Source organism: Cryptomeria japonica, chromosome 7, assembly GCF_030272615.1.
Source record: "Cryptomeria japonica chromosome 7, Sugi_1.0, whole genome shotgun sequence".
NCBI classification, from domain to species: domain Eukaryota; kingdom Viridiplantae; phylum Streptophyta; class Pinopsida; order Cupressales; family Cupressaceae; genus Cryptomeria; species Cryptomeria japonica.
In genome coordinates this window covers 853,443,858-853,464,078 of record NC_081411.1, presented here as the reverse complement: position 1 = coordinate 853,464,078, position 20,221 = coordinate 853,443,858, and the positions used below count along the sequence as shown (strand labels likewise).

Genomic DNA, 20,221 nt, shown 5'->3' with positions numbered 1-20,221 from the left:
TGATTTGACTTTAGTTAAGAGAAAATGATATAATAATAATCAATTTATGCTTTCCATGATATGCATTCTAGTTGATTGGAACTAAATTTTTAACATCAACCCATAGTCAAACACATGCAAAACTTACGAATTACAATGTTTTTGTGAAAGGACTTTGAGCCTGCCCTTGAATAAATGTGACGTTGGGTCTTAATGGTCAAGAGGTTGCCGAAGCCTGAATCATCAAGCTAAGTTCATTTAGATTATAGCAACTATCAAATCCTTTTGGGTGCTACAAATTGCAGAGGATGTAGAAGCACATCTTCATAACCACATTTGACCTTGTAAAATTGTAATGGTTACCCCTGATTTTTTTGTTTCTGAAGGTAGTTTTGCCACGCAATAACTTGCCAACACAAACTGAAAATACTTGCAAAATTAAGTCTGATTTGATTTCTTAAGTCATTCAAACCACAATACATATCCTTGGAAACAAGATTATCATAAACCCAAATTGAAATACCAGCACCAAAAATCAATTAAATTTAATTTCAGACATTACATCATGAAATGCCTCAAATAGGCAGCCAATGAAGTCATTACATGTTTGTTGCCAAGTACAGATTTCTAACAGTAATTATCAGCATTGCGTCATATTTTTCATTTCTTTATCAACGTCATTCTGCAATTTCTTAAGCAGCTCTAGCTCATTCTCAGAGTTATCTCCTTAACCTCTTCCCTCATTTGTTGAATTCAAATAAAAATGTTTTGAATTCTGATGAATTTACAAAAGAATCATCCGAAATAAATCTGACTTGCCAATTGCCTTACATCATCAGATAGTTGATCTGAAGGTTCAAATGTAATTACATTTCTATCTGGTGGAGGATTGTACTCTTCAATAACAGGCTTGATAATTTGATCACATTCAAAGTTATCTCCACTCTCATCTGTATTTGATTCAGTATCATCAATGGAAAAACTAACTTTTGGGGTAGGGCTCGGGAGAAATGTGACGAATTGGAAGCACAATCTGAACTTCCACCATTTGGATACCCTTCCCCCAAGGTTTATTGCTTCTTCTCCTAAATACATAAGATGGCACACCCTTAGTTAATTCTGCTTCATGTGATAATCTCAATTCTCTTCATTTGGTCTTCTACTTCAGCAAAGGCATCGGGATATGATGGATAATGTCCTGCTCTCCAAGCTTCTGCTGCCATCACTCTATTGTATGTATTCATTCTTTCAGCAGCATGACTTTCATCCATATTCATGATCAAATCATCGTGTATGAAAGGCAGATTTTTTATATCCCTTCAACTTCTATTTTAATTTGGCACCATTAATGAAAGCTTCAAGGTCAAACCCTAACATTTCATCACCTTTTGACAAATTTTAATATTCCAATTTTGTTTCTATGAGGTCATATCCCTCTATAGCAGCAACAGTGAAGTCTCCAAAACACAGTGTACTAGGCAAAAGAGATTGCTTTTGATATGACCTAAGATGCATGAAATCAGATTAAGATAGCTGCATCACAATTTCTAGCTATGCCACCCTCTTAGGAACTATCCTAGGCAAAAGATATGGAGACCCTTCAAAAACATATACCCGAATCTTTGTACAGTCCTCAAAGGCATACAATACCAGTGACCCCAATTGTGATCAACCTTCTATTGTGGCGTATTCACACATCGCCCAATTGCAAATGGGGACCCCTGCTTTTTTCGCTTTGTGGGGTTTGCTTTCTAGGTCTTTTAGAGTTTTGTCTGTTAGCCTTTGCTTTTCGAGTGTCGCCAGGGGGATCACCTGGATAGCAGGCTCTGCTTGAGCTAGGTTGAGTCTTTGGGGCCCCAGCATTAGGGTTTCTTTGGGAGTCTTCCTTAGGGCCTAGTTTTGCTCTTGTTGCTAATTGTGTCTTGCTTGGTGAGTGAGTATCATTCTTGAAGGTCCGAGCTAGGTCAAGTTGGTGAGTGATGAAGTCTGGAATGTCATCCTGATCTTCAAATGCCCTGAAATTTGGCTAAGTCTGGAATGTCTTGATCCTGAAATTTGGCTAAATCTGGAATGTCTTGATCCTGAAATTTGGCTAAGTCTGGAATGTCCTGATCCTGAAATTTGACCAAGTCTGGAAAACTGAGGAATCCTCCAAAAACTAGAATTTGCATTATAACTCCTGGAGGTCCGAAACCACTTTCAAACATCCTGACAGTATATATGGAATATAACTTAAAGTATAAGACTTATACTTAAATGTTATATTCCATAAAACGATCCTGACAGAGAGACCAAAATGTCAAATTTCGCTCTTGACCCTTCCAAAGGGTCCAGAGCGAAATTCTCCATAAGACATTCTACTTTGACCAAAACCTAGAACTAATGCATTCCTAGGCTTGAATGAAGGTAAAAATGCTTGTTTGAATGAGGAAATGTGAATATGAAGTCAGGATTTGAGCCCAAGGATGATTTTCGCTCCTGACCCTTCCAAAGGGTCCAGAGCAAAATTCACTATAAACCTCTTTTGCTACCTTGTTTGGGATCCAATCCTCGTTCCTTAGGTGGAAAATGATCTAAGTTTGCTTCTTGAGGTAGTTTGGAGTTGGAAAAGTGAGTGACAGGGATAGCCGTTTTCCGAATACCTTTTGGATGGAGTTATTTTGGTTGGCAGGAACCGAGTTGTCACCCAGCACGAGCTACCATCCACAAACAGACGGACAGACCGAGATTGTGAACAAATGGCTGGAGGGTTATCTCAAGAACTACGTCTCAACTCAACAGAAGGCTTGGGTTCGCTGGTTATAGTTGGGTGAACACTGTTACAACACCACTTATCACATGTCGATAGGCATGCCACCTTTCAAAGCACTGTACAGTTATGAACCTTCTTCATTTGTTGACCTGGCATTGGGAGACAATCATGCACCGATGGCCAAAGATTGGCTTCGGGAGAATTTAGACATCCTGACATCTCTCAAAGACAACCTGCAGAGGGCTCAGAACCAACAAAAGATGTATGCTGACCGACACTGGATTGAGCGGAATTTTGAGGTTCAACCGCACAGACAATCCTCCTTGAAGACAAGTGGTAAGGAGAAGCTGAAGCCGCATTTCTATGGACCCTTGTTGTGACCATTTCACACATCGCCCCATCGCAAATGGGGACCCCCTCTTTTTGCTCGTTTTTTCCTCGTTTTTCGCCTTCGTTTTTAGGATTTTGTTAGTCAGTTAGTTGTCTGGATTTAGGGTCAAGCCTTAGGGTTTTTATTTTTGTCTTTTCAGGCCAAAATCCAGTCGTTTTTGAGAGCTTTTGAGCTTCCTTTTCTAGGATGCAAATTTTGAATGCAATGAATTCGCCAGAATGGTCTAATGTTCAATTGGAATGTTGATGCAGAGCTTAAATTTGTCTAAGTGTTGAGAGTGAAGTGTGAATTTTTGTCCGATTGAATATTTTGACTAAATTTTGACTTTTTTGATTTTTGATCCTGGGCATTGGAAATGATTTGTTTTTGCCTTGTGAAGTGTTAAAATGTGAAAAATCATGTTATTTTGGCCTGTAGGAGCAAAATCGCTCCTGTCCCTCAGTGAAGGACGGGAGCTCATTTTCAAATATCTCACTATTCCTGCAGAGTCAAGACGAATTTCAAATTGGAAGTGATGGAGAACGGCGAGATCTTTCCATTGAATATAAATTGAAGATTTTCATGAGCACCGAAACGCCTCCAGGAGGAAAATCGCTCCTGTCCCTCAGTGAAGGACCGGAGCTACAAATCAAATTTTGCCTTGTCCTTGCGAGATTTCGTTGACTTGATGATTTGAAGAGGTCCAAAGGAAGATGCTTTACCAAATGAATATAATTTGAAGTGCTAACACAAAGGAGAATGGTCCAGAATGCAAAGTTCGCTCCTGTCCCTCTCCAAAGGACCAGGGCGAAGTACCTTATAGCCCCCATCCCTCTCCCAGGGACCAGAGCGATGTCCTTCATTGGGCAAAATCCAGGCAAAAATCAAGACAAGTTTACGTCCAAAGGCAAGGAAGAGCGTGAGATGAACTCATTGAATACAAATTGAAGATTTTTAAACATCCACAAGGGTCCCAAAATGCCCAGTTCGCTCCTGTCCCTCAGGAAGGGACCAGAGCGATTTTGTTATAATTAATTTTCTTGCCAAGTTGCAGACGATATCCAGGCATGGATGAATGGAGTAGAGCATGACGAATCCGTTGAATATAAATTTGGAGCCTGACAAAATGAAATGAAGGCCACAAGAGATGGATCGCTCCTGTCCCTTTCCAAGGGACCAGGGCGATACAATGGTTATATTGCCTTTTACTTAAGTTTGAAATCGATCTAAGTCAAGACGAAGGGTGGTAAGAACATCTTAAGGCATCTTCATCGAGCACAAGCACTTAAAGGTCATCACAATGAAGAAATTTGCACCCTAAGACCTAGTTCGCTCCTGTCCTTTGGACAAGGACCAGGGCGATGTTGGATATATTGGCCATTTCATGCAAGATTTACGTAAGATCAAGGGTTTGCAAGGTCTTAGAGGGTCCATGGTGCCTTTGAAGGTGATACACAAAGATTTTGAACGTAAAATGATCACCAAGATGTACATAGGGACCATATCGCTCCTGTCCCTCTCCAAGGGACCAGGGCGATTTGCCTTGGACTCTTCGTTTTGTTTCGAGTTCATGCCAGGTCAAATACTCCACAAGATCATACAAGGTTCGAGACATCGTTTGAAGATCACATGCAAGAGTCTTGAACGTCCAAACATCGTCAAACATGCTAAAAAGCTCACATCGCTCTTGTCCTTTGGACAAGGACCAAGGCGATCCCATCAAAAACACTCATACTCCTTCGAAATTAAGTTAAGGCAAGGGTGGGCAAGATAAAGGACGGCGTTTGGAAGACATCACAACGAAGATTGAAGTTTAAAGTTGCTAAGATTATGGAGAAAGACATGGATCGCTCCTGTCCCTCTCCAAGGGACAAGGGCGATGATCCCTCTAAATGTCCAAACACCACATGCAAACAAATGGAACGAGCATAGAAGGAACGAAGAAAGATGTTATTCGCTCTACAATGAAGGATCGAAGATCAAAAATGCGAGGTCTACGTGAAAACATGGAGATCGCTCCTGTCCTTTGGACAAGGACCAGGGCGATGAACACCCAAAGGCACTTATGCGCACATGCAAGGCAATCAAATTCGAAGGACCCATCAAAATGATCGATATTGAACGTGGAAAGGAAGGAGATGAACGTTGAAAACATGACAAAATCATGGATCGCTCCTGTCCCTCTCCAAGGGACCAGGGCGATGAGGTACGTCCCTTTCGTTTTCATAATTTTGGCGCCAAATAAACATTTCAAATTTTCCTTAAATGCTAAGTTCGATAAAATTGAAAATCCTATTTAAATTAGCATTTAATATGGCGTTGATCATTTATTAATTATTTTGCCTTTATTAAAAAAATCGAAATTTATAAATTAAAACGAAAGGCATTTAATTAATCATTAATTAATTAATAAAAAATCGAATTGGAGCGCTCATATATGGAGGTCGGCCTTGCTATTTAATTAAAAAATCATTTTAAAAAATTGTTTTATCTCCAAGTCGGCCTAAGGGCATGGAGAGGTGCAAGCGCTATATATGGAGGGTGAAAACTATTGTTTTCACATCATTATTTTTATCCCTCTACATGCGAATTAAGGAGAAGGAAGGAAGTGCGAAGTGTGGGGTGCGAATTCCATTCAAATCCAAAGGTGGCGAAGTTGATCTTTTGAGGAGATAACTTTGAAGATCATTTATACATCAATTTCGCCTAGGCGATCTTTTGTCTTTTTGCATTCTAGAGCTAGCTCTCTATTGAGGTATGGCGATTTGATTTTATTGCTTTATTTGTTGATCGTCATATTTTAAATTTTGGAGTTTTGAATTTTGAATCTCTTAGCTCAATCATCGTTGTTTTTTTAGGAAATGATAACTCTAGAGACTTATCATGACGTTTCCTAAAAAATTCTCTCTCTAATCTATGTTATTTATTGCAAAATCTAGTCCTTATAATGAAATGTTGTGTAGGTATGGCGACCCCGAAGGCGGGAGCATCCACCAGCCGCTCAGCTCTCATGAAAGAAGATCAGAAGACCGAAGAAGTGGAGACCAAGATCGTGTCGAAGTGGAGCAACATTGGAGATACAAACTTGGGAAACTTTAGCACGAAGAAGTTTCGAGAGGTCCCTTACATTGGCAAGCCATCACTTGTCGCCCGGAGAATAATAGAGAGTGGCATCATCAAGGCGGCCGGTTTTTCTCCAGCTATTCAGTGCCACGAGTTGATGATCGAGTGTGCCCGTCACTACAATCCACAGTCCAGGACAATTGTGTCCAATGAGGGAAACACTTTGGCGTACCTTTCAGAGGAAGCTATAAGTGAAGCTTTCCATCTTCCAGAGCACAGGGACATGATATATAAGAGCATTGAAGGAGCCAGATCAGTGTACGATGATGATCCAGATGCTTGCCTAAGCATAATCAACAAGAACTGGCTACTCAAGAGTCGTCCCCGTCTAGGCAAGGTACCGAACACACCGCACCGGATTGATTTCCAGGAGGAGTACAGAGATTTGATTACTATGCTCAACCGAGTTACAGGAGCACCTCATGCCTTCTATTTTGAGAAGTGGATGTTTTACTTCATCCAGGTGATTGTTCAAGGAAAGGGTACGATACATTGGGCTAGGATAATTAGCCATTGCTTAGACGTACAGTTGAGGAGACTCAGGGCTACTAAGTCCTTCCACATGAGTTCATACGTCGTCTATGCTTTGATCAGGAGTGTTGAGTACGCAGGACTACCTCACAGAGGAATGATTGGAAGAGGACCCGGTGAGGTCAGAGCTTGTGAATCCTATGCCTACTTGCATCATCCGCCAGGGAAAAACTACAAGTTAGTTAATGATACTTTCACGATGAACATCACAAGGACGTTGCAAGGAGGGATTCACAACAGACTATCCCAGGATGCCCAGGAATTCATAAAGAGGTACGGTGCTTGGTTCATTCAGTTTCCCAAATTCACTTACATTAGAGTGCATGGATGTCCTTTACCTCCATACATGTTGCCGAGGTATCCGACAGACAGAATTGTGTTACTTGAAGTAACAAGACAGTTGGCAGCATATGCAAAGGCATTCGGGCACAGACATCAGAATGGAGTCCAAGTACCTATTATTTTGGGTAATTCAGTTGAGGTATGTCCTAATGTTTTAGCCATGGATGATGCAGAGAAGGAGTTAGCCTTGTATTCTTTTTCATCTTTTGCTTGGAGAAATAGTTTTGATCCACATGGACATTTAGAGGAGACGGTCGGTAGAAGATTTAAACATGAGCACCAAATTGAAGATTTTATGATGAACCTCCTAGATGATCTTGAAGTGAAACGAAAGATACATTCTAGATTGCCTTTGGATTTCATCAGGAAATGCAGGATTTACAGAGTGGCCGACCAAGCTCAAGACAATGGCAGGCACATCCAGTCTTCCTATGATAGAGAAAGCAAAACAATAAGTTTGAATTGGAATGAGCCCGAGGTCGTGGATTTAGATGCTTTGATGGCACCAATCTTGTCTTGTACTCGCAGATGGGTAGACGTTCAGCATCAGAAGTTGAGAGAACAAGGCATAGCTATGTCTTTTACTTTGGAAGAGAAACCAGCCGAAGGTGGAGCAAGTGTGAGTGAAGGCAATCCTAATCCTAGGAATTCAGGTGAAGGTAACCTTCGATGTGCCAGTGAGGGCAATCTCCATCCAAGAGGTTCGAGGAGAAAGGAAAGGTCAGAAAAGAAAGAGTCTTCCAAGAGAAAGCAAGGGGCCAACAAAGATCAAGCACCAGGTACTTCTTCTAGATCAGAGAATAGAACAATTCAAGTAGAAGAGTCCATGGAGTCTATGGTACAGAATGACAGGCAGGGGGAAGGACTGGCAGAGCATGTTTCGTCAGATGGATCTCTCCAAGACTATGAGTTAGAAGAAGATAATGAAATAACATCTCCTCCCAGACAACAAGAAATGGTGCATAAAGAGATTCAAGTTCAAGAGACAAGATCAATTATCCCAGATTGGTTGAAGGAAAGATTGACTAAGGTGATTGTAGTAGAGGACGAGGACAATGCAATTGATTTAGAGAGCCTTGTTGGACGTTCACATGTGATAACAGAGAAGAAGAAGGCTACAAAGATGTCCAAGATGATTCGAGATGAGACTGGATCCAGAAAACTGCAGATAGCTACACCGGCAGCAGACAAATATGAGGGTGAGATCCTAGCAGAGGATTATGATATACAGACTATTGAGTTAGGACCATCCACAGCAGAGCAGACAATGGATGATGCTACCGACACATTTGAGGCATTGAAGGACAAGCTTAGAGAAGAAATGGAGAAGAATAGAAAGCTTGAGAGAGAGAGAGGTGCATGGAGGACATATTTCAGTCACATCAATGAACCTTTGGGACGTCAGGATCCAGTTAGATCACCAGTGCAGGCATTGCCCCTTTAATCGATCAATGAAGCAGAAAGATTCAGGAACCTGGTCCAGCGTACATGTAGTTGGATGGATAGATCTCATACAGTGGCCATAGAGTTTGTTACAAGGATGACGAAGATTATTCATCAGGCTATCCAAGTTCTTGAGATAATCCACAGATTGATGGTAACAGTAGCTGCATTTGCCCATACCAAGGACGTTATCATCCCTGTCTTGAAAGTAATAAGACATACATCCAGAAGAATTTTAGCGCAGGAGAGGATCTTGGAAGGTGATTCTCACAGTTTATTTCAGTGGTCAACCTTACTCCATATAAAGAGTGTTCTCTTCGAGGACATCAGTGTTAGATGTGGTCAAGTTGAGGAGGTGATCAATCCGATCCAAGACAGAGTATTTGAGGTACTTCGTACCATTCTTGGCAGAGGGATCGAGGTCGAGACAGATGTGGATATGCAGGAATTTGAGGATAGAATCAAGATCATCTTTTGCAAGGACGCAGATGTTACAGATGAACAGTATGATCAGATGTATGCCACCATGCTCCTGATTGATAGAACGAAGGAACTTGAACCTACTTGGGACGCAGCTCTTCTAGATGCATTCGATCAGGTCATCCACTTAGAAGAGAGTATCAAGAATCTTCCCGAGATTCCAATCACAGAAATCGAAGGAATCGTGACAAAATTCATTGCATATGCTAAGAAAGAGAATTGGAAAGGGAATAAGATTCTAGATGAAAGGTTGTTACAGATGACATGACATCTTATTTCTCATTGGTTGATACCTGCTAGGTTTTTGTGCCGAATTTAATATTTGGCTATGTATTTAATATTGTTCAGTAAAAAGGAGGTCATTTGTAACAAACCCTAATTAGGGTTTAGGTGTCATGATCTTGTCCGTTGATTTACTTTCAATCTAGACCTTTCATTGTAACTGGGGATGCTATATATACCCCCATTTTTCATTTCATTTGTAATAGATAATAGTGTAATAGATAATAGAGTAATAGTCAGATAATAGTCAATAGTTGATGTAAGAGAGATTAGAGTTAGAAGCAATTTTATTTTGTAGCAAGATTGAGTCTTGAAGAGAGAAATTCAAGCAATTGTTGTACATGATGACTTGGAAATCAATAAAATATTGAAGTTATGGTGTTTTGTTGCAAATTTCTTGAGTTATCTTCATGGTTGTTTGATACACTTGAATCGTGCTCAATCGAAGTAGTTTGTTAATTTGAAGGACAAAGTGTGAAGATTTGATATTTGGTAGGATTCGTAATCCAAACCACTAGCTTCTTGCTGATTGTAGGAACGCCTTGCGTGGTCGACTGGAGAATACTTTGAGTCCCTTAATCTTCAATCATTATTGTATCTTGGATATGTACCTTCGTAGTAGTGTCCTTGATCTTTGATGCATTGAGTATCATTTTATTACCTTAGAAGATCGCACTAATTTCAATTGAGTTGTTATCTTATGGCAAAATTGAAGTTGGTTGAGTCTTGCCAAATCTCGTCCATACTAAGTCATTCATAGGGTTAGGCTAGATTAGACCTCTTTAAACCCTATCTTTTTGCTATTTTTTGAAAGTTCCTTTTAGTTTAGTAAAATCTTCGAGCTTTAGAATGCGTAAGACCCCTTGGAGGAAACAGCAAATCACATCATACCACTAAAAAAGCTTGTCCACATGTAGAGACCCTACTAAAAGAACCTTGGAGTCTACCTAACTGATCCTTTTTGCAGATCTTCAGCAGTTAGAGACTATTTTCTCAAGAGAGGATAAGATGCCTATTGGTATTTTATTCTGTGTATGATTGTGTATAAAATACACGTCAACAACCCTACAGGGTGGTTCGGAGAGTGGGTGAAGTTGCTTGCGAGTTGGATCTTCCTAAGGGGAGTCAGATTCATAATGTTTTTCACGTGTCATGTCTGAAGAAGGTCGTCGGGCAGCGCGTCACAGTATCCAAGGATCTGCCACCCATCGATGAAGAAGGGAAACTAATTCTGGAGCCAGCGGAGATCATCAATGTCAGAGAAAAGAGGTTGAGAACACGCACAATCAAGGAGTTCCTTGTACACTGGAAGAATCTACCCATCGAGGATGCCACCTGGGAAGGCAAGCAAATTCTGGAGCATCCAAGCCTGCAATTGCTTGAGGGCAAGCAATTTTTGGCCCACGAGGACTATGATGTCCCCAATATAATTAAATAATAAATCTAATTACTTTATTGTAAGGCCCCAAATTTAATAACAAATCTTTCGGGCCCTTTTTTTAATTAGATTAGGCAAGTTTTGGTTGGTCGTGTCGGCCCGTTTGTAACCCTTCGGGAAGTTTCCCGGAGCCCATATATATGGCCACGTTAGTCATTGTTGTAGGTATGCGAATTTTGGTATTTTTCTCTATTGTGTGAATTCTTGTTGGAGTTTTGTTATCTGCCATTTTGGAGGTGAAAGACCCTCCCTATTTGGTATTTGTAGTTCCGGTGAGATTCACCTCTCACCCTATTTTGTCTTTGTACTCGTTCCGGATCTGGCAAATCTTGAATTTCATCATTGTTTACTTTCTCCAGTTACGTATATGTTAATCTGGTATACATGCATAAGGGGAATTCCTAATATTCAGAATACATTACTCATGGGAGATCACCGCACAACCGTTGAAGCTCACCATACGGATATTCCACCATACCTCTGCACCTTCACCGTACGGTCTCACATCGTATTGCTACCCCTCCTCTTCTCACCACCATACAGCTTGCTTTGACTCCACCGTACGGCCTGCCTTGACTCCACTGTATGGCCTGTTTCACCCCATCGTACAACCCTTACACCGTACAACTCCTCTCCCATCGTACGGTCTATCCACCGTACAACTTTTCCCCTGCCAATTCCATAATCTCTTCGCCTTTGACAGTTATACCATATGGTCAGGGAACATTACACACACCTTACCAGTTTCTCCTTCAACACACAGTCACTTCAGATATTTCTTATTTTTCCCTCAACACAATCTTTTTCCACTCTCTTTTATTCACCAGCATCATACCATATCAGTCTGAGGTCGGCATCTTTTAAACTTGAGGCTTCCTGCCAAAAACTAATTCAAACTTAGGACAGTTAGGGTTTCCCTCCTTCAATCGAATCAGTATCCAATCTGATTCAATCTGCCTTGGATCGCTCACCTGCTTTGGGGAGATGCATCTGTACACGTTTTTATTCATCCAATGCATGTTTTCTAAAGATAGCAAACTTAACCCTACTTTTCGGCCTTGTTCTTTGTCAACCCCATTTATAATCCAGTTGTTTCTTTTTCGAGGTCAATCTGCAATTGGATTTTGTGCTTCGATCACAATTCCTCAACTATCTGATCATTCTTTATCGTCCATTCTTCCTCAAGCCGCATCAGTCTGTCATCAACCCATGATTTGCGGTTTTATCATTTAAGGACCACCTACTACATAGACAACCATGTCGATGAACATTTCACCGACCTTTGCATGTTTTCGACCTCAGCACCACGGGGCACACATCAGCATACATTCAACTCACCGACACAGAGTCGGTTCAACCTAAAACATCTCTATCGGTACAAACCCTTACCGGTATGTCCAACACACTGAACAATCACTCTTACCGGCAACACATTTCCTGACAATTCATCTTGCCTTCCGGTATGTCTTCATGCCATTCTTTCTGTTCTGCTTCACCGAGTGTTGTTGTGATCCATCTAACATTCTGCCTCTTCATCACAAACAAACAGCCAGCCATCATACCGGTTTATGCCTTACCGGTTATTGCTCAAGCATGCCAACACACTCCTGCATCTCACCTCGTACCGGTGATATCATCTGTCAACTCAGAATACTTCTCTTCTTTATGCCGGTTCAATCTTCCTCATAACAGCGAACACACTCTACCGGTAACCTGCAATAGTTGACATCAATGACAACTCAATGCCTTTGTTTGTTCTCATCACTCCATAATGGCCTTCAATTCATTTACTTGATTTTCCTCAAGGTCACCAATTTGATTACCTCGAGTAGCGTCTAGTTTTCTCCTTTCTCTTACCAAGGCTCTTTGAGCTCTTTGGCTTAATTACATATACTTTTTTTTATCCTCATACTGGCAAGATCAAAACTCTAATACCAATTGTAAAGTCCCTTCTTGGGATATTCCTGATTTTTGCCTTAAAACAACAAATCCAACTTAAGATGAGAATCGCAATATACTTATAAATATAATTTTATCAGAACTGAAGACATTTCATTATAGATTTATAATATTCAACTTAAAATTCTAAGAATAATTCAAAAGATAGAACTTCTCTTGATTTTCTGCAATAACTCTCCTTTGGCCTGTCTTATTGAAGATCAATAGATCATAGCAACATTAATATTAGGATCAATACATCATACCATATTCCTCATAGCAAATCATATTGTGAATTTCTCAGAAAAACTTGCAAATACAATATCAAGGTGGGTCATCCTCAATTTTGCCAAGAATATGTAAGGGGGGCCATCCTTACAAATTCCAGTCCACCTACCTTGGAGGGAGGCCATCCTCCTTGATCAAGCCCAAGAGCATGGAAGGTGGGCCATTCATTCCACCCTCTTGGCCCACGAGCATGGAAGACTAGTCACCCATTCCATCTCTGGGTGGTGTACTTGATAAGAGTATGAGAGGTGGGCCATTCTCTCATCTCTCATGGACTTGGAGGGGGGCCATCCTTCCTATTTGCAAGACACTTCCTTAAATTCAAAACTGACTGCTCAAGGAGTTTTCTAGCGCATTGTTGATTGCTTGATTTCTCTTTATCATCATTTTTTGAATGATTGATGAGTAAATGCTTAAATGATACTTAAATCGATTTATGCCTAAACAATTGATGCTTTAATGATTGATATTTGAATTATTTGACGCTTGAATAGTTGATGTTTGAATGATGAATGTTCTCATGATGGATGTTTGAATAATTGATATTAGAATAATTGAATTGATAGAAGAATCGATTGCTGGTTTCTTTGCTTGATTCCTTTATTCCCAATTGAAGATTTATGGATGATTGAATTATTTCCTTTGATTTGATGATTTGATATATTTGTGAATGATGATTGAATAAATGTTGAATTCATAGAATGAAGAGCGATGATTGAGTGCATTCTGATTTGATGTATTGGTGTGCAATGACTAATAAGTGATCCTTGTATGTTTGGAATGGTTTCTCCTTTATACTTATTAGTGAAAGAGTCACCACCTTTCATAAGGCTTGAGTCACCACCCTCCATTGCTGCCTTTTGAGAATAATAAATTATTTTCCAAATTTATTTGTCTTGCATGTCCTCCTCAAGTGAAACCTTCTTCCCTTTATATCTTCCAATGTGAGGGAGAAATCACACCTCTTCATCATATCTACCCTCTGCAAGAGTCATAACCTTTCACAATTACCTCCCTTTGAAAGAGTACAATCTTTCATAATTTCTGCTCTTTGAAGAAATAATCACTTCCTTATTTCCTTCGCATTCCTTTCTATCAATCCTTCCTTGATTCATATGCTCCATTGTTTCTTCCTTTAATACCTTTAATCCTTCCAAAATCATTAATATTTATTTCATGCCTTTTGACCATTCATTAAAACTAATTGAATTTTAATTATATTATATTATATTTTTATATTTTTATTTTTTATATTTTTATATTTTTATTTTTTATATTTTAATTTATTATTATTATTTATTATTAAATCCCATTTCGAAATGGGGACATTACACACATGCATTGGTTGCAAAATATTCCCCGAAGATACACAAGGCAGCAGGTTGTTCAAAGAAGAGACAAAAGACTTATACACCTTTTCTACCAATCCAAAGGTGGATATACCAAACAGAAAAGGGGGGCTCAAATGTGGATATTGTAAGAGAAAGCATAATGAAGTCAAGGGTATGAAAAAACAAATAGATTTGTTGATTAATGTAATCAAGAAGAATAAACTAATTCTTCTTGGTTACTTATAATCTTCTTCTTCATTATATTCTAAGCATCGTAAAGGGAGATAAAACATTGATATGGGAGAAAAAACATTCAATAACCAGATGTTTGTGGAAAAGGGTCTATTGATATGGGAGATAAAACATTCAATAATGTTCTTTTGTTCCTTGTCTAACTACAAATATTCTTTCAATATATAATATTACTCACACTGGTTGAGGCAAGAGGGAATAATTCGTTCTAGATACAGAAGCTTTTCAGTAACTAGAAGATGATTACTGCACACCCATTGAAAAGGTGAATTAAAAGTGTAGATTGTATTCTTTCTCACACTTTGTGCGAGATTCGCCTTCCACTCTTCTCCTTACTCACGCTGACAACATGAATAAACTTTGACATGAGTCGTTTGCCCATCTCAACTACCACTAACTTTAGCAATTAAAAAAACAGGATATAATTACGGATCTTCCTACAATCAACTTTTCAAATGGAGGTTGCCAGGGATGCATCATACGAAATGCCAGAGTAACACTTCACTTAACCAGAAATTTGCATTTTAAGTTGAAAAGCAACCAATCAGAACATGAAAATGGATAAATAAGATAAAAGACAAACGAAATAGAACCAAAATTATGTTAAATTTTGACCATGATACTGGAGTAATGATTTAATTCTAACAATAATTTACATACATAGCAAAAGTGTACAGTCAGTGTATGTACTACAAGAAAATAAAAGATGAACCAAAATTATTTAAAATTCTGACCCCAAAACCTGAGTAATGCATCAATTTAACTGTAAATTACAATTTATTTCACAAAGTATAAACTACAAGCAACTAATGTAATTTACATATATTGCAAAAGCGTACAGTCAGTGTATTTACAAGAAAATAAAAGACAAACCAAAATTATTTAAAATTCTGACAGTAAAACCTGAGCAATGCATCAATTTAACTGTAATTTACACTTTACTTCACAGAGTATAAACTAGAAGCAACTAATCCGAGTACACTATGAAAATTTTTGCCCGCAATACCAGATTAGCGCTTCTCTTTAATAGCAATTTACACTTGATTATGCAAAAGCAACTAACCAGGGTATCATCACCGGAGAAACTAGATAAAGACAAAAAGAAATTATATAAAGTTCTGACCCCAGTTGTTACCATAATCAGAAAAATCACTTAAAAGACCAAAGAACCAAATTAAGTAAAATTCTGACCGCAATACCAGAGCAACACTTTAAGTTTACGGTAATTTACATGTTCTTAAGCAAAAACTACCTCTCGTGGTACCGTAATCAGATAAACTGGAAAATAAAACTATTTAAAAGAAAAAAGGCAAGACAAATGAAGCCAAACCAGAGCAATGCTTTAATATAAAAGTTATTGGCATTTTACAATAAAAACGGCAAATCAGAAGCAACTAATCTGAGTGGGATCAAAGAAATTAGATAAAAAAACGACTGAATTAAAATTATGGAAAATTTTGACCCTTTTCTGCGCAAGCCTCTGTAATTTTGGTATTTCCTCCCTTAATCTGGCTTTCGTCCTTCGTATTTCCGCATTTATAGTTACAACCGCTGCCCTGTTCTTCTCGTTTGCTGCATCGTTTGCTTTCTGAAACCCCACAAAAACAAAGTACAGCAACTAAGCAAAAAAAGTTGGCTAAAATACAAACCAAAAAATAGAACTCGTTTAGTGACAAACTTGAAGAGCCGCATCGACATCCCTGTCAACAACGGAGTAAAGCCTGGAGAAGGCATCGCCTCCAGAAATTTGCTGCTCTTTGTGTTTTTCTATGTCATATTTGTCGTATTTTTGGCAAATTGCGTCCACGCGAGTTAAGATGTCTATGACGCTCATCTTCACCTGGATTCGAACCCAGTACCTGAACTGCACACTATTTGAACGAAATGTTTTGCGCGAGTGACAAAATTGGTATAATTGTAGTTTTGTTTTCAAACCTACTTTCTGTCGGAAGACGAGAGAAGAAAGGCAGAGTTTGAGGGGGACAGCATGCAGGTGAGGTGTAAATTTACAGCAATTAACGTTGCTGAAATTCTGTATGACAAGGAATGGTGAAGGCCATTCCGGAAAGAGACGTTAGGGTAATTCCGTCATATAGTTTGGTATTTTACCTCGTACAGTCCGAAACGCTGCAGAGAATGTCGCGTGCCCATTTAAAATATACTGCTGATTCGGCGTTTTTGTTTTTAGCCGCGTATGGGGCGGATTTATTATTTAAACATTTCTTTATTCCTACGCGTAACGGATCTATGCTTTTTCTAAAATTTGAACGTCCTCAATCTAGACCGAAGCTAACCTAAAAGCAAGCAACTTTACCTACCTACTGATTGAATGGCTTTCCATCCATTAAGAATCTTCAATCGGTAGAACCCCTATCCCCAGCCAATGGTTCTCCACCCTCCGATTGGAAAAAAAAGATTTATTGAATATAAAATTAGAGGTTGTTAATTCGTCTAGATGTATCTATGGGTCGTTCCCTATCGTCTGGGTGTAAGGCTCGGTTGAGTCCCAACTAGCCACCCTTTACACCCCCTCTCAATAGTCGAATGAAAGCATGCTCATTGATTAACCAACAAGAAAGTTAGGGATCGTTTGTTCATTTCTCCTTTTCTAGCATTCTTCATTTTGATGATGCATCACGTAGTGTGATTCAAAATATTGATGGAAAAAATTCACACAATCTAACCTAGATACAAAAATAAAAAGATTAATTTCGGATAAATTTATTTTTCAACGGTAAAAATTGCATATCTATATTTAGGCTCTGACTTTATTTAGTGATTAAAACTTTGTTACCCAACAAAAACAATTTAAATTGTTGCTAATTAAATTGTGAAGATTTCAAATTGAAACATACTCTGAGATTAACTAGGGAGAATTTTGGTGGCCTATTATTGACCTCTATTAATGGGTGTAGAATGTCACGAGAGAAACGTGAGTTTTGAAGCAAGAGAATGCACAGCATACGATGTGTTTGTCAATGTCTTACAAGGATTTTTATTAATATCATTGACAACAATTGATTTAAAAGTGAGGGTTACGAGCTTAGGGTATTATGGAAGTTGCTTATTTGCCAGTTTTCACATTGTGCAAGAGTACAAAGCTTTCCAAGTTAGAGAAGGAGATTTCAAAGCGAATGACCACACAAACCTCTACACACAGTTTCAAAGACCAATTGGTTAGGAAAACAGGTTTGTCAAACCGTTAGCAATTAGGGCTTTTGTATTTGCTGCATGTTGGTGAAAGGTGGATGACTTTTGCAACTAGAGTTACTCTCTTTGCCACCAACATTCTCATTGTCACAAATTGATGTGCTCACCTCCTCAAAAAACTTTCTTTCTTTCTCAATAAGTTTGCACAAGTAATTTACAGTTAATGGCAACCAAAAACTTTTGAAGCTTTAATTACTTTCTTTTCTTTTTTGAAAAACATGAAGAGTTGGTTGAAACAATCTGCTAGTGTAACGCCCCGCCAAGAAACCTTAGAGGAATTAACTAACATTTTAGAAAAAGAGTGAAAATATATTTTTTTAAATTGTTAAATGAACGTTTTACAACATTTGAAGGATAAAATAAAACCATAAAGCACAAGGGGAAGACATCTACTAACTTTTCCCCTAAGGTTTCTCAACGTTGTTACAAATCTATACATACAACATTTAAGGAATTGAAACTAAATAAAGATAACATTGATACATAACACAAGCATATTCCAAAATAGCAGATAAAGTCATCTCTTAAAACAAATTGTGAAACCATACATTTCCAAAGCATAATATAAATATTTCCTATTAAAGCTACTTCATGGTTTAATCACTTACAATAATATATTCATCGTACAAAGTAATGGATAGTGAACATAAACACATTAAGATCAATATTTCCATTAGCTGATATAAACCCTACCACCTAAGTCTCATCCACTTACATAGATTATATCATCAATACATCATTTGCCACGTGGGCATGTATATACATAATTACATCTGATAAACATGAGTACAATATGACAAATGCATAAAATCGCCATCTGACTCACTGAGCTAAATGAAACCAAGAGCAGCGATCTGGAAAATGAACGGAGCCAATCCATGCAAAGACAGGTTCAAAATCCCCAATGGAAGAAGGCAACTACCACCCGACTATGTGGGTCCAAAAGGTCCACCCCCCTATGCTAGGAGATAACATAAAGCCCTCAAGCATACAAACAAAGAAACACAACACATTGTCTAAACACAATTCCACCGGGTAAAGACACAATCCAGACATACAAAAGTAAAACTCCAAACAGAAATACTCCAGAGGCTACAATCATTGAGACAAAACACTAGTGCTCACAAGGGGAGAGTGTCATCGCATAACTTGATATGGGTTATCTTGGGTCTCCATAGGTCTCGACCCCCATCCTAGGTTATCTTGGCAACCTCTCCCGACCCCAACCCCCATTCAAGTCTCATGTGGAACCAACATACCTTTTAAGAGGACAAGGTAGTCAATCACGCTATTCCAAGCCTTCCCACCTCATCTTGAGCCTAAATGAGTATTCAAACCATGAGCGGGGCACACTTAATCTTGTTTAATGTGTTTAACTATCAAACCCCTTAATTTATTAATTAGGTTATCACTTATTAAACTCAACTTCCAATGGGTTATCCTGGAAACCACTTTGGGGCATGGCCCCCACTTGGAAGTCATTCCCTCTTATGACACTAAGCCTACCCAAACCAACCATCAACAATTGAATCATCATAAAATAATCTCATAAGTCTCATAAAAGGATCAAAAGCACCATAGACCATATAATGAGTTCCAACTAAGTCTGGAATTGCATCGCATCTCAATAACATAAACATCAATTACAAAACCTTCCAACAAGAGCACAACGTGGCTCAATCCCATAAGGAGAGTAATGTTATAATACCAAGAGACTAATAAGCCACCATAGCCTTTCATAAGTAAAGCCCACGTAGAGATAAGAGCATCATATTACTGACAATAAAGATATAGCTCACAGACCAACCTCTGGAGCCTCAAAGATAAACAGGCCAAAACAACATAAAAGATACAAAACCCTGACACCCATTGTTTTAGGTTACTAAAACATTAAAGGTCGAAGGTTTGGTTTAATTAAACATCAAAACAATACCAAAGTCAAAAATATTAATCAAGGCATAAAGTAACTTTGGCCAATTAACTTCTCAAAAAGCTTCAATACCAAAGACCGCCATAAAACACTAAGCCACATTCATTCCCTTCTCAGGTATAACACACAAGAGGTAACAACAATGACTAATATAAGACATCTCAAGTTTACAGATCCACTGATGGGAAATTATGAGTGCTAACATAGACTAAACAACGAATACTGACAAGTAAGCAAGCATCATTATCAAAAGCATCCTCACAAAAATTAATACAATTTTATTTCATTAAAGTCATAACTTAATTTAATAAAACATTTGGAACACAAAAACACATACATTCTATTAAACACATTATTCCCATACAACCAATAAATAGATAATTTAACCAAAATATCCATAACCCAATATTTAGAAATTTTCATCTTAATAATTCACAAAATTACAAATAAACTTAAGCTAAATTTAGGAAGCTAAACTTAGGAAATCATTATTATTAATTATTAATTTTTTTTAGGGTTTATGTTTTTAGGT

General features: G+C 38.4%; 1 protein-coding gene across 2 annotated transcripts in view; it reads right to left on the bottom strand.

Annotated features, from left to right (window-relative positions):
• Nucleotides 1-16,737, bottom strand: part of LOC131028947 (syntaxin-71) — a 91,998-nt gene extending 75,261 nt beyond the window's left edge. The window contains exons 1-2 of one of the 2 annotated variants that reach the window (XM_057959330.2): nucleotides 16,228-16,737; nucleotides 16,012-16,137 (exon numbers count right to left, since the gene is read on the bottom strand). In XM_057959330.2, coding sequence (XP_057815313.2) covers nucleotides 16,012-16,137; nucleotides 16,228-16,383 — 282 coding nt within the window. In that variant the 5' untranslated portion in view covers nucleotides 16,384-16,737. The remainder of the gene's footprint in view (nucleotides 1-16,011; nucleotides 16,138-16,227) is intronic. The other variant, XM_057959331.2, reaches the window with a different exon arrangement.
• Between the last annotated feature and the right edge of the window lie 3,484 nt (nucleotides 16,738-20,221).